The sequence below is a fragment of the Pleurodeles waltl genome, chromosome 9 (genome assembly GCF_031143425.1).
Source record: "Pleurodeles waltl isolate 20211129_DDA chromosome 9, aPleWal1.hap1.20221129, whole genome shotgun sequence".
Lineage (NCBI taxonomy): Eukaryota > Metazoa > Chordata > Amphibia > Caudata > Salamandridae > Pleurodeles > Pleurodeles waltl.
Genome location: NC_090448.1, coordinates 134,735,141 through 134,751,217, shown reverse-complemented (window position 1 = coordinate 134,751,217; position 16,077 = coordinate 134,735,141). Strand labels below are relative to the sequence as shown.

Here is a 16,077-nt window from a genome sequence, read left to right as displayed (position 1 = left end):
TCCAGGACAAAGACAAAGTCCAAAGGTAAAACCTCCGACCAGGTCAGACCTGGGTGACATATTCGACCCGTGCTCCATCGCGGTTAGCCTTAAATCACACTTAGGTCCTAGTCTACCACAAGCGTTGACTACCATTGGTGGTTTGTGCTTTTTGCTGCAACTTTTTCTTAAATCTTTAAAAAAAAAAAAAAAGCATCATTCTGGTTCCCCTTATTTGACTGTATGTCATTTTGGTGTAATTTTCTTCATTAAATGATTTTCTATGTAATGGGAAATATTGTGTTGTGTTTTGACGTTTTAGTCGTTTTGTACTTCTAAATGCTTTACACAGTTTCTGTACAGTATGCCTACCTGCTCTGTCCCATAGTTACCAAGAGTTGAGTCCAGGTTTAGGTTACTTAAACCTTTTACTGCATTTAACAGGATAGAGGCTTTACTACTTGTGGTGGACTTCAACTAATAATTCACTTTCTTACACCATGTCTTTAGCAAATTTCTTTGGTAATGGTTTTGTAAAATCTATCACCTGAATGCATTTCTCGCAAATGTCTTCTATGTGGTATTTTGCTCCCTTGCAAAGTATAAGTTCTGGATGGTGATCATGCACCACCTGTTTAAAATCTTACTTGCTGCAGCCACCAAGGTGTTTGTAGTCCATTTGCTTGTCATTGCTGAAACCTTTCACTATGATTTGTTCACAGTGTTTGGTGAGTGGGTAAGAAAGAGTTACAGTGGTGACTACTATCTGGTTAGTCCATAGGTTGTTTCCTGTTGCCGAAATAGACCTTGCACCCCTGGGTTCTCTTTCCTCCCTGGTTAAGGTTCTGCTGGAAAAGTATAATGATCTGAGACAGACAGAAAGAGTAGGAAAATTGATGTCTTAGGCTTATGATGTTCATACACCATGGTTCATTACCATCCGAGTTGTTTCAATGGCAATTTTAATAGCTCAATATTATAGATTCTGGCGTCAGCTCTGATGGATGTAAAAGTAATTTTAACACATTTCAGTTAATTCTTCTATATGGGCGACATAGTTTTAGGTGGCCTGCTCGGGTCACTTGTGCACTATAAGCAGCTGCAGAAACTAGTAATACTGAACAGACTGGTGTAAGTGGTCAGTGTGAATGCTTAAATCATTATTGTCTTTTATCTTCACAGGAGAGTCAGCAGAATCAATCAAAATCCCCTGTGTATCAACAAAATGGTAAACATTTAATTTCTTAGTGCCTTTGTGCTTTATGGAGATGGTACTCCCTTGTTTTGCATTTAAATGCTATAATATCCTGTAATCACTGACTTACCTGATTGATGGCGTGATATAATTAAAGTGACCCCAATCCTGCATGTGATTTTTTTATTTTTTTTCCCCCACATTGCCACCAGTCCCAGAATAGGAGACATGACACAGTGCTCTAGCGCTTTCTGGGCAAGATTTCCTGACTGATTTTGTAAAGCACAGTCTTGTGTCTTATCACATCTCTAATGCTAGAAACTATGCCCTGGGATTTAGGACACCTGTCGCAGTCTTGGAAAGTGGAGCGCTCCCATGTGCGGCAATCATTTCTCTGGCTTACAGGGGTGGACACCCTCTTGATTTTGGTGATCATCTTGAAAAGCTGTGAACAATGGTGCATGAACAAAGGCTTCACTACACTAGAGGTCTTGAGAATGGGAAATATTGATATGCGGAATTTCTTTGCCTAGAGTATATGAGCAGAGAATCATTGTTTAGATTACAATTAATTAGAGGCTATGGAGTCCTACATTGGCGATGAACATACTTCACTGAGTATATGTTTTATGTTTGTGTTCCTTAGTCAGACTAGTAAACAGACTATTCTGCCCAATCCATGGTCCACCTGCTTGCTGCCTCACATCTTACTCCCAAGCATATGAATCTGTTACAGAACTAAAGCCTTCAGAGATGGAAACCTTTACTAACTATAAGGCATAAAATGCTCCCCAAATGTTTAGTTTAAGGGAATTAAAAGCCTCCTTCGCATACTCGTAAAGGCTCTTGGCTTTTGACTTTGTGCCTCAATATGATTCTCATGATTTCCAATATTATTATAAGGTACACTCGAGGTATAACATCCAAAACAACTTTCCATGTCATCCCTCTGCACATCTTGAGTTGAAAAAACATTTATAAAAGTAATATGTTTATCTAATGTTACTTAGGGATTTTACTAAATGTTAAATATGCATGGTTAATTTCCATAATGTTAGCATCCTCTTAAAGGTGGTTTGTACTGACTTACTAGTGTTAAATTTAAAAATACAGAAAGTAATGAGGTGGTCCAATGTACAATGAATTTGCTTAATGTACAGTTATTGATAGAAAGTTTTCCTGAATAATATTATTTCTTGAAATTATCATGCACGAAGCAAACTGGCTGCTTTATAAGGAAACCAAAGGATTGAATTTTGAGACCGAGGAAATGTAGGATTTTAATATCACCATTGAGCAACCTCTACTAAAAGACATGCCTTTAACTCTTCGTTCACTGCCTTGGTGTGTCATATTCATAAAAAACCTACAGTATTCTGACAAAATCCAATTCACATTGTTGCCTAGTAATAGTTACTTCACATCATTAACTTTTACTTTTGACAATTGCAGTCTTACATACTGGAAAAAGATGGTTCATTGTTTGTCCTGTTGTGGAAACTACATCTTCTGAGCAGTCAGAGCTTTCTTCCTCTGCCTCCGTGCACACACAACCTGCAGAAGACATTAAAGGTATATAGTACTACTAATTTACTTGCATGTCTCATGCCTGCCAGTTAAAATTCAATGTTTTCAGTAGTATTGGCATCTCTCATTGTTTTGTAATTATCTGCCCAAAAAGAAGTGTGATTGCTCGGTATTTGGGGTTAAAGTGAATAAATGCACTCATTATGTTAAAGGTAAAAAATATTTATATGTAGTAACACCTCATACAAAGGAACTTGATCCTACAATGTCCTCTAATTATAGTGCATGTGACGAGTGTCCCTTATTAGTGGAAACACTTTCCATCCATTCAGCTTTGCTTTCAAGAAACTTTCAGGGGAAACTGCCTCCATCCATTACCTCGTCCCTCAAGGGAACTGCATGGGCATGCGAAAAAAGACACAATGTAACATTAACCAAGGTGATTTTTTGTTTTTGTTTTCAGAAGCACATACAATATACCATTACCAAGTCACCCATTTTTTCCTACGCTCTGGAACACAGAATTGAATTTTAGCCCAGCCTATCCTGCTTTCGTTTCCAGAATGGTACTTGGAGTCTGAATAGTGAGAAGAATGAGCAGCGGCTGCCTTTCTGTACTCTACATACCTCCAATATGATGTGTGCAGTCAGTCGTGGCTCACTTTACACATAAGGAGCGGTGTGGGTGAGGCGCGCGGGGGTGGGAGCGGGTCTAAAAATAAATTAAAATAAATAAAAACTTACCTCGCTCCTCGCCGCACAGCGCCGCTTCTCTCCTCCATCTTGCTGCAGGCATAGGCTCCCAGCCTGCCCTGCAGCCAGTACTGATGCTGCAAAGCAGTGTCCGGTTTGGCTGGACGCGCCCAACCAGGGCCCTCCCTGACAGACTGGGAGCCTGTGCAGGCTCTCTCCAGCCTGGCAACACAGTGCCGGGCTGGAGAGAGCCTACTAGGCATCTGTTTGGCCAGTCCGAGACGGCCGGCCAAACATACATGCTCACTGAGGGGAGTGCACAGTGCACTCCGTCACCCCATGGCCTGCCTCTTTCACAACAAAGGGATAATAAACATGGTTTATTATCCCTTTGTTGTGAAAGGTTTTGCAGATTCTGCTGCTGGCGGGGAGCGGCCCATGCGTGCAGTGTGGTTTTATACATGGGTACAATGCACTATCTGTGTGCTGCCCCTTTGGTACTTTTTGTACCCACTGGCTCTTTGGGAGGGACGGAAGACTAAGTAACTTCCCTGACAACAAATAACTGGCTATCTCAGTATTCGTCCAGACATGCAGGATCTACTCCTCACGAAGGGGGTCAGGTTGTTAGGAGTGGTCCCAGCATGTGTTGTGCTCGTCAGTCTTCCTCACATAAATCTCTGCACCACATTTGACACAGTAATCCACGTATTCCATTTTTAGCAAAGGGAGAAGCGGTTGCTAATTTCAGCACATTTTGGAGTTTGGTCCTTTTAGTATATTTTTTTCATTTTTAGCTTCAATAAGAACAAGCATTTGCTATGCACTAGGGTCTCTCACTTCTCCGAGTTATAGCTATTAACAGTTGTAAACTCCGAAACTGGATTTTTCTTTCCACATTGAAGGAAAAAAACAGCGTGATCCCGCTGCTACAGTTCACTCGTAATGAAACCTATCGGCAAAAGAGCAATTATCTACGTAACCGGCAAAAGTGCAATTAACTATGTATCAGGGTTGATGTTATGCAAAGCGCTCGACTTCTGCCAACTGAGATCGCGCTGTGAACAAAAGATAAAAAGTAGTCCACAAATCGGACAGGAAACAGCAAGCCTCGCATGTTTTTCAGTACTTGGTCGCTGCGCTCGAGGAGGGCTAACCACCGGAAAAGGCATGACATATGCGTGCCTTCCACTACTGAAAGCAAGCAGATTTTAACACGCAAGCCCACGAACTAATGAAAGACAACTGACGTGACGTGAACGGGGCTCAGAGCCCTTTTCTAACTCCTAAAGCATCTCGCAAGCAGAACGCATGCGACGCAAGCTTGACCCTAAAAAGGAAGTGGTAGAAATTAGGTCTATGAAGAACTCTGTGAAGTCGGTCGTGAAAGGAAGGTCTGCTTTTGATCAACTGTGTTCAACTATTCAGTATTGAGAGATGATTTCAAAATTGCACTGACTGTGCTGCCCAGCCATCCTGTTAGCACAAATTTGTTAGATCTGCTCTCCATCTTGGCATCTGACAGCTGTGCGTGCTGGTTGTGCAGAAGTACTTCCATACATTTCCAGAAAAATATTTTTGTCTCAGGAAAGATGCATTGTCGATCCAGAGGGTGACATCCATTCACTGGCTGGGCTCCCCAGTCGCCACAGGCAGTGGAGCGGGGGTCCTTCCCTAAAAAGAACCAGGAGCAAGGACCAGAAGTGTTCCAGCTCAACTGAAAACCGAAGAGGTGGCGATGGGCACGCCTCTCTCACAAAATGGAGTCAGTTCCTGTTTGAAGAGCAGCATAGCAAGATAGGCACTGTACAGGCCAGTATGAAGTTAGAATCACCCCCCTCTATGGACAATATGCATGTAATAAGAGGACCACGGAAGCACCTACTTGGCCCCCGAGCAAAAGTGAAATGCCGAAAAACGAGTCCCACACAACAAAAATCCTGCTGGATGTGGCCCGCTGAAGGTCAGTGAATGAGACCTGAAAGTGAAGAAAGAGCCCACTAGCTAGCTATGAGCATTTCTGCCTCACTGTGGCAAAGGACACATCAGAAGAGAGGTAGGTAGAGAACAGACACCCTCCACCCATGAAGAAACACAATAAGAGGGCCCAATACATCACTTAAGGCATCTTGCATACCCTGGGGGATAATGAGCACAACCTAGAGGGCTTTGGGAGCTGCAAATGGCGATAGGCAAACGTTTTGAGTCAGAAGCCTGAAACCATGTGAATGCCTTATTACAGATGCCTACCTGGGACTGATCTGCAAAGCAGGAACATCCCCTGAGCACTAACAAGCATCTCTTCCTCAGTCAGCTCATATTGCTCAGTAAGAAGTGCCTAGCTTCTCCACATTTGTTTCCTCCACCCCAGTACCTATCCTGAAGACCTGTGTGGCAGCTGGGACCTGAATTGGGGTACACTTTCTGAGCATGGGAGGCAACAGTGAACAACTGAGCTGGGACTGGTTGTGGTAAGACCCCTGATGGGGCATGGCAGAGTACCCACCAGCCTCAGAGCTAAGTTTTCTAAGGGGAATCTAGGGTGTATGAAATAGAGACTGAACACCAGTGTGACTTGAACTAATACTACAACCCAGCTTAATAAGAGGGTTCCTCACCAAGAGGCTGTAGTCAGTCCACTGAGACCCATCTGGGTGGATTTCTCCTCTTACACATACAAGCCCTTGCCCCAGCTGAACACCTACACCCGCTGCAGTGGTTCCCTGGCATTGTGCCTGAAAATGCAAGAGTCCTCTCCATCTCACCTGGAAACGACTGAGTAAAAATAAAAGGAACTCCACATTCTGAATCATGCGGTTGTATCAGCAGTGAAGAAGGACAATACCCCCTTGCTACCTCATGGAGAAATGGGCATAGCTTGGGGTTTGCAGCAACTAAAATATGAAGCTGGGAGGTATCTCTTACCACATTTTTCATGGAGGACTTCTTTGAGAGACTTATTGATGCCATATCGGCTCGAAATGAAGAAGTAGCAGAAGAGGTCCGGAAAGTGATACATGACCGGACTGAGCAGAGACAGGGGGTCTCCACGCTGGAAGAGTTGGGGATGCTAGAGAAGAGGGGATGGTAGCCATCAAGAGATAATCCAGCTCAAAAACAGAATTTTTACCTCCAACAATACCTGGAATGTCTTGAAACTTGATATTGAAGATCCTACATCAGAATTCACTGCATCCCAAGAGATGCTTAGCACAGTGACAATGAGGGATATGTGAAGCTCATTTTTGACAGATCTGCTTATAGCTGAAGGTTTGGAAATTCACCTGGACTGGACACATCAGATGGTCCTGGCACATAGGGTCTCAAGGGTGGCCACGAACATCCTAGTGTGTGTGCATTATTAATGGCTGAAAGAAGACATCTCAGAGGCAGCTAAAAAGACCAATTCTGTGACTTTTGATTGGGCCATGTTCTGGCTCTATCAGGACTTATTTTCTATCACTCTGCAGAAACATCACCTTCTCTACCCGGCAACCAGTTTCCTGAGGGAGAAAGGAGTGAAACATAAATGTAGGCTACTTATTCTGACTTGTGCTCACCTGGAAGGATGCGGCCCACATTTCCTGCTCCATGGAAGAGGCTAGGTCCCTCCTGGGGCTTGATGAAGTCAGGAGGAAGGCAATCCAGTACACAAAATTCCTAGGCTCAGTCCCCCTAGAACCTGTAAATCAGGGAGATAGACCAACAGCAGGCTCAAAGAAAATGACCCTGAAACCCACAGCAGAGAAAATCTAGAAAGAAAGGAACAATGTTATCAGTAATTTTTCAGATGAATGCAGAGGACCGAGGACAAGAGTCTTCTATGCTGGAAGCATCCAAGCGAGTACAACATTTTGTCTGACACAGATTGCAAAACCAGAGGGATTCTTCAGATCTGGACATAGGCACACCCTAGTACTAGATTGCAATAAATGTGGCAGATCGGGCTAGTAGTGAATGGACTACTGCCTATAGGGGAGAATGACCTCAAGACCTGGCTCTTCGACTGATCCAAGTCACCCCACCAGCGGTTTGAGACCACCATAGTGATAAGCCACGCTATACAAATATCTCATTGATTGCAGGAATTACAGGGAGTGCAGAATTATTAGGCAAGTTGTATTTTTTAGGATTAATTTTATTATTGAACAACCATGTTCTCAATGAACCCAAAAAACTCATTAATATCAAAGCTGAATATTTTTGGAAGTAGTTTTTAGTTTTAGCTATGTTAGGGGGATATCTGTGTGTGCAGGTGACTATTACTGTGCATAATTATTAGGCAACTCAACAAAAAAAAAAATATACCCATTTCAATTATTTATTATTACCAGTGAAACCAATATAACATCTCAACATTCACAAATATACATTTCTGACATTCAAAAACAAAACAAAAAAAAATCAGTGACCAATATAGCCACCTTTCTTTGCAAGGACACTCAAAAGCCTGCCATCCATGGATTCTGTCAGTGTTTTGATCTGTTCACCATCAACATTGCGTGCAGCAGCAACCACAGCCTCCCAGACACTGTTCAGAGAGGTGTACTGTTTTCCCTCCTTGTAAATCTCACATTTGATGATGGACCACAGGTTCTCAATGGGGTTCAGATCAGGTGAACAAGGAGGCCATGTCATTAGATTTCCTTCTTTTATACCCTTTCTTGCCAGCCACGCTGTGGAGTACTTGGACGCGTGTGATGGAGCATTGTCCTGCATGAAAATCATGTTTTTCTTGAAGGATGCAGACTTCTTCCTGTACCACTGCTTGAAGAAGGTGTCTTCCAGGAACTGGCAGTAGGACTGGGAGTTGAGCTTGACTCCATCCTCAACCCGAAAAGGCCCCACAAGCTCATCTTTGATGATACCAGCCCAAACCAGTACTCCACCTCCACCTTGCTGGCATCTGAGTCGGACTGGAGCTCTCTGCCCTTTACCAATCCAGCCACGGGCCCATCCATCTGGCCCATCAAGACTCACTCTCATTTCATCAGTCCATAAAACCTTAGAAAAATCAGTCTTGAAATATTTCTTGGCCCAGTCTTGACGTTTCGGCTTGTGTGTCTTGTTCAGTGGTGGTCGTCTTTCAGCCTTTCTTACCTTGGCCATGTCTCTGAGTATTGCACACCTTGTGCTTTTGGGCACTCCAGTGATGTTGCAGCTCTGAAATATGGCCAAACTGGTGGCAAGTGGCATCGTGGCAGCTGCACGCTTGACTTTTCTCAGTTCATGGGCAGTTATTTTGCGCCTTGGTTTTTCCACACGCTTCTTGCGACCCTGTTGACTATTTTGAATGAAACGCTTGATTGTTCGATGATCACGCTTCAGAAGCTTTGCAATTTTAAGAGTGCTGCATCCCTCTGCAAGATATCTCACTATTTTTGACTTTTCTGAGCCTGTCAAGTCCTTCTTTTGACCCATTTTGCCAAAGGAAAGGAAGTTGCCTAATAATTATGCACACCTGATATAGGGTGTTGATGTCATTAGACCACACCCCTTCTCATTACAGAGATGCACATCACCTAATATGCTTAATTGGTAGTAGGCTTTCGAGCCTATACAGCTTGGAGTAAGACAACATGCATAAAGAGGATGATGTGGTCAAAATACTAATTTGCCTAATAATTCTGCACTCCCTGTATATGCCAGTTTCAGTTTTTCCCAGTTGTAGAAACGTGTTGTCACTTGATAACAATTGAGGGTAGGGTTCTCTTGCATATGAGGCAGTTATCCCTAAGCATACACCTGAGTACACATGGCTGGCAAGTGCTCACAACCTTTGCCCGCCACCGTGATCACCAAGCCTTCCTTAATTTAAACAGATGCCTAAAATAATAAGATTAAATGTTAGGTGACTTAATGCTCATACAAAGAGACTGTCATTACTTAATATACTAAAGTTTAAGGAACAAGACCTCTGTCTGCTCCAGAGGACCCATTCCTTCTAGCAGGATTTAACTGACTCCACACAAAATGGTTTCTTAGACAATATGTTTCTTCTGGCCCTAAAACGTCTGGAGGAGGTGGTGGTGGTGTTGACTGCCACCTTCTGCAGGAGGTATTAGCCACGCAGTGGTGGCGCTCCAGCTAAACATAGACTACTACATTTCACACATAAACACAATAAAAGCGGAGAGCAATTTGTCAGAGATGTTCAAATTGAGGTATTCGCTTCCCTGGCCAAGGACATCCTGGTGGGTAATGACCTGAACTTTGCTATAAACTCACTGGTAGACAGATCAGCGCAGACATCCTGGGAGGCTGGGGCCGCATTGCAAGAGGGGCTGACGTGGTTGAGATGGGCATGAGTGAAAGGTGCCTGGTGCAAAAACATCCATCATCAGGCATATGCCAGCTCAGTTTTTCTATGGTATATGGAACAGTTGTCTTGTATAATTCAAAATAGTATTGTATTAAACCATTATCCTTGCTACTGCACAAATTCTCGAACGAATTACATAAAAATGTCATAAGTTTCAGAAACATGTAGTCATGAACACAGCAATTATTTCAACAATGCTAAATGTCAATTGTAATAGAAAAAAGTCATTCATCATGAACTCAAGATGCTCCATAAGTAGTATGTGCAAAAGGTGCTTGTGCAGTGCATTAAAAAGGTGACTGTATAAATACATAAAAATCACAAAATTGAAATCCTCTTTAGTATACCTGCCCGCTGTGAAATAAATCATGTACTTTCTCCTCTGGACTAGTATTAGTGCATCCGTTATTGCCGAGTTGGAGAAATTATAGTGCAGGCAACACTTGTAATCATCGACGTTTGGACCCCCTTCAAAAGGTGTGTGATTCCACTACATTTACTGAGGTCTTCATCAGGCCTGTGTGTGGGACAACCCTGAGTTGATGCCTCAAAATCTTCAGAAGCCCCATCATGTCGCTCTGGGGTATATGAAACTTGGTTCCGAGGTGGGTGTCCTGTCCAAAAATTGACAAAATATTGAATTACTAACCCACAGCAGGGGTTACTCTCAAATATGCTGCAGGATGCACGTCATAAATTCTCATCGCGTCCCAAATATGCTCAAGTCCTAGGCGAGAGAAACGCTCCCGCTCAGTGAGAATCAGCTGGGCCACGTGACCGTGAGGGAACCTTTCTCTATGCACCCCCTGGGATTCTTTGAGCTAGCAACAATTGGAGTCTCATCAAGAATATAGTCAAAGTGAATGCACAGACTGTTGTAAGCTGGGCCATTCAAGCTATGGACAAAGCTGTATACGCATTATTATGTTAGGGAAGGTAACAAAGCTGGTCGGCAGCTGGACTGTAAACTTACGGCAAAGATATATAGGGCAAAGGTCACAGAGATCAGAGACCGCAATCCGGATATGATTGGCGGGGATTTGGAAATCCCTGGACATTCCGAACGTTTTATAGGGATATCTACACTGATGAAGAGACCCTAGGCATAGAAGAGTGAATCTCTAAGAATGGCCAGATTGCAGGCCAACATGGCCCCAGGCCCTGATATGTTCAAGCCCCTATTTTATATTACTTTCTACCTAGCACCTCTTCACCTATCTCTTCAAATTGTTTGCTGATACTGGCATGTTAGCGGAGTCCAAGGGTGAGGCAGTAATAACTGTGATTCATAAACCAGGACAAAGCCCTTCTGACTGTGCTTTCTATAGGCCTATCTCACTCCTGAACATAGTTGACAACGTTTTCAATGGTTTACTAGCTATGATATTGGGGCTGCATAAAATTTGCCCTGCATGTATGGCCAAGCGAAGCTAAGAAGTGTTTGCATGTTATTCGTTCAAGGCATGGATATGGTGAGATGTTAATCTGTCCTGTCTAGGTACAGGATGGGCAGTTTCAAGCTACATTTTCACAATTGCTAATGTTGTGTAACATAAGATTTTCAGGGTCGCACCTTGTAAATTTCTTGAACCAAAAAAGGAAATGATGTCCTTTTCAGTGGAGAGTAACATTGGCAGGCGTCTCTTGCGCACCCACTGCATAATATGCCTAGGGAAGGGAGGTGTTTGAACTCAGACCACTCTATTTTATATGCAGCTGATATTGCAGAGTCCCATGCCAAACATCTGAATCAGTGCGCACAATGAATTGCATTTTATATAATGTATTATATTATGTTCTTGGAGAAATCATGTGAGCGGTAATTCTAATCTAGTGCTTAATTTGTGCTATTGTTTCCGGTGCTGAGCACGGGCACTTATTTTTGAGGGCCGGGGATTAGTCTTCTGCCTCAAGCATTTGCTGCGGGCAAAAGACACATAAGGAAAAGACGGAGGAAGAGAAAAACTAAAAAGCGTCACAATGGGAGAAAGCAAAGAGCTGCAAGAGTGAGCTGAAGGGGCAGGGAGTGTCTGTAAATGGTTTGAAGAGGCCCGAGATGGCTTCAGGATTATGCTCTCTCAGTATTCCGTGCTCGCACATTAAATGCAACAGCCGCGTGTTTAAGAGGAAGGCTTTGCACACCGGCACCTTTTTATTTACAAATTAAGCACTGTTCTAATCATATTGATAAACATTTCAACAAACAAAAATGAAAAAAAAGGTAAAATCCCGCAACATTTTTGATGTTCATCCCTAACATTTTAGTAGAATTCCCTAACCAGGTTAGAGGTCAGATGACACACAGCTTAACGTATTAGAATAGAATAATAATTGCTGAGACGTGCACTGTCCCCCACACACCACTATACCAGTACCTCAAACTGACATTCTTATTTTTATCTATGCTACTCGGCAATTGTTCAGTCGGTTCAATCGTTCCTGCTACTATGTTGTGTTACATCTTTTCAGTGCACTGAGGCTTGTTTGGCAAGTGAAGAGCTCCCTGTGTAAAAGACAGAAAATGCTTCCGTTAGCCACAGAAGGTGCTGCATGGTGACTTCCGGTTCCTCCAGCCCAGATATTGCATCTACTCGACCTGCTTGTGCAGCTAGAGATACCTGTCAACTTGTATGTTCGATATGTGCAGCAGAAATACTGACAGAAAACATTGCAATATTCATTGGCGTGCTAAAAGAAAGCTAAGACATCCATGTTAATGAAAGCCTAAATCCTAGCCCTAACACACCTGGCACGCAATCCATTTGAACTGATTATCATACAGCAAGTAATGGAACGTGTGCAATGTTGTCTAAACATATAGCAGACGCTTACATCCACTAACACAACAACGATGTCAATTAGTTCCATTTAGATTTGTTGTCACTTTATCGTGTACTAGTATCCTAAAACTCTGGCTTGGATCCGGCTATTGGATACCCCTGCTATAACATAACTACCTGTGCCCCTAAATAAACCATAGATTTCCACTGGTTCTAATGTGTAGATGCAATACCCTGTTAACAGTACCAGCTGATATTGGTCAATACAGGTGTTGTGTAATTGTATACCTGTATGCGCTATTCCTATAACGTGATTCTAGTCAAAAGACAGTGGAGCAATCTACACGGTCACATGCAAGTATAAAATGAGCAAGTGATGGGAGAGGTAGCTGGGCTGTGGACGGTTAATATTTTGTAATATAGTGTTCTTTAAAGTTTTTGCTTTTTCAACTATTTCCTAAATTGGAGCTGCTTTGGGCAGTTCTAATGGATAAACTGCATAGATAGTAAAGGCGTGTTTTTTCATTTTCCAATACATTTTAGCCTGATGGTTAACTGGCTGCGCTGTGTTGAGAAGCACGATAAACTAAACTGCTTCTAAATCTGGCCTAGTATGATCAATCTGACAAAACCTCTTAACTTCGATTTTGGAAAGTTATGAGCAAATTGGTCAGGCTGGGATGGGTAGAAAGTCGCACACAAATTCACGAACTGAAATTCTTATTACCTGAGGACTATGCTCAAATGGTACTGTGGATGGAGGAAAGACAATAGGATGTGGCCACTGTCTTTTAGAATGGCCAAAGTCCCTGGACAGTAGAAGTCGACAGAATAGGATGCAGTTTATGGACCAAGGCCACATCATGAATCCCAGAAGCTATGCCGGATATTTGGGCAAGGCATAACTGGGCATAGGCTTAGTTGAAGATCACATCCACAGAACGTAATGGAACGTGGATAGTGAATGCTGGGGGTGACCATTTTATGGTACCTTGCTGCCCAGGCATAGTGTATTGTGCAAATAATCTGGCGATATGCTTTCTTTGTGCAGTCTGTGGTTGAGAGGTTGATGCTGAGTAGAATGTTAAGTGTCTACTACTCAAAACCTCAAACATGAAAAACAAAAGTTCCAGAGTTTAGGTACTACCTTAGCCTTATAACCTATCTCTGCTCTACATGATTGTCCTCTGCCTCTAGGAAAGACCAGAAGAGCAACAACCCCTTTATTATTGTTCAAAAGAATGGGAGCCCTGGAGTTAACTATCGCACCACTCTCCTTGGTCAGCGCTAAGAATGTGTGACAAAATTCCATACACACCTGGAAACTTGGGGGATTGCATGCATTACCAACCCTCCCAACACTAAGGCAAGTCTGAAAGAATAAGATGACTATTGAGCAAGCAGTTAGCTGCCCGCTGCAAATAAAATAGTCTGCTACCACGATTGGACATGCCAAAAAATATGCAGGTCAGCATTATACATTTTTAGATATGTTGTCCTTCCACTGCTTACAAAGTTACTTAGACAGTGCATGGTTTTCTCACGAAGAATTTGCTGTAGTTGTCCAGAGATTGCACGCTTGCTTATAGCTGCAGAATGGCTGATTGAAAATAAATCAAACCAAGAAAAGGGCAAGGAAACTGAAATGTAATTTGTGTGCTAACAATTCAGCCTTAACAGCAGAAGTACACCTGCATCTCTTAATCATAGCAAGATTTTGTGATGACGTCTTCTAGGAGGCTCTCAATGAACATTGTGGAGCACCCAGCACAACTTAAAAGGGATATTTTCTTACCGACTTACTGTTTGCCAGATTTGTGGGAGCTTGCATTTCACTGAGTAATGCATCATTTTATGTTGTCCCCTACAGCAATGCAGCTCGTAGGAACAAAGAAAAATAATTCTGTAGTCTATTCTTTTTTTTGGTGGCTTTTTTTTTAAATATATTATGCTTTAAACCTATCGCATTCAGATGCATGTAGAGTGTAATGTTAGGACCCATTTTTTCCTGCATACTTTTGTTATTCATGCACTATATGGCGGTTAAATGTATTTTATTTACATCACTCTGATTCCCCTGCACACCACTCCTTCTAAATAGTTGGTCTTTCCACCGACTGCTCTTCAGTGTACCTACACCATCATGATGTTCGAGACACACTCTGGGGCAGTGTCACCAAATCTCGGCTGGGAGGCTTGCATGCTGAAGTGAAATTAATCATGTGAGGTCAGTGCCTCTGAAAGGCTGGTAGGTTTGGGGAGTCTTGCATGCTGGGCGCTCCTCCTAGTCCCACATGTTAAGAAGATCCCTCAGTTGCTTGTAGTCAAACCATTCACTTAATGCCCAGTATCATCAAAAAACTAGAACCCGTAGGTAGTCAATCATCTGTCAAGATGATGCCTCTAGGTGGTTTGTGTAAATGATAATTTTGCATGGCTAATTCCTTCTTAACTCAATGTCTCTGGGTGGCCATCGAGGTGAGGGGCAGAGTTGGTCATGTTAGGCAAATGCTTCTGGGTGCACTGTGGTATTTAGACAAAGTTAATTACATACTAGGTGTTAGACCTGACATCCTTGGCATGGTATTCCCCAAAACATTTTGCCTATACCATTCCTATTTTGCTGAACACCTAACCAGTGTTCTTCCTCCATAAAATATGGTACAATTGTCCTACACCTGATTGCTAGATTACATTAATTGGAATGCTCTAGTAACGGTACTACCAGTATCCAGTGACCTTAAATTAAATGCTACTAGTGAGCAGCAGCACTCATTCTGCCACCCACTAAAGTAGTACAGTAAAGCGTGTCTCAGGCCTGCCACTTCAGCCTGTACTGCAGTTTTAAAACTACAGTTTTGACCTGCCAACTAAACATTGGCCAGGCATACACCATGCTTTTTAAAACATGTCACCCTTAAGGTAGGACCTAAAGGTTCATAGGGCAATGATCATTGTATTTAAAAAGTAGGACATCTGTACTTAGGTTTTTCATTTCCTGGCACTGAAAAACTCAATTGTTTCAATGTTGTAAGGCTAATCTCTCCTATTGACTAACATATAATTACCTAGTTACATTTAATAAGTGCTAACTGTATATTAGGAGCAGAGAGAGAGATGCTGTTTACACTCAAGTGAATTCCAGACATTGACAAAAAGGGATCCTAAGTGTCAACAGGATAGGCCATCCTGAAAGGATGACTGAAGGAGCTGTGGCCAACCACACTTACTCTTCAAAGGTATTTGCTTACAGCACATACAAAGGAACCTCGCACCAGAACTGCCCTGCCTTTTATCACCCCAGACAATTTGGAGCCCTGCCCAGGGAAATGGGAAGAACGTTCCAGGACTAGTGTAGGGAGTAGGTCAGAGAGACCCTTACAAAGAGGCTACCACCAAGGATAAGTAAATGACTTACAGAGCCACTCATCAGAACACTCCTGCAACTGTGGAATATTCAGGAGGAGGACTTCCCTGCTGATTGAAGCACTGTTTTGCTGCCTGAGAAGGAAGATTGGACCTGCTTTCCTTTGTCCCAAGCTACCCATAGTGACTCAGTCAGCTAACCTCCAGTGTGAGCT

General features: G+C 42.8%; 1 protein-coding gene across 2 annotated transcripts in view; it reads left to right on the top strand.

The window, feature by feature from the left end:
• WNK2 (WNK lysine deficient protein kinase 2) overlaps nucleotides 1-16,077 on the top strand; it is a 637,481-nt gene that overhangs the window by 443,292 nt on the left and 178,112 nt on the right. For both annotated transcript variants that reach the window (XM_069206415.1, XM_069206414.1), the window contains 2 exons: nucleotides 1,162-1,207; nucleotides 2,627-2,746. In XM_069206415.1, coding sequence (XP_069062516.1) covers nucleotides 1,162-1,207; nucleotides 2,627-2,746 — 166 coding nt within the window. The remainder of the gene's footprint in view (nucleotides 1-1,161; nucleotides 1,208-2,626; nucleotides 2,747-16,077) is intronic.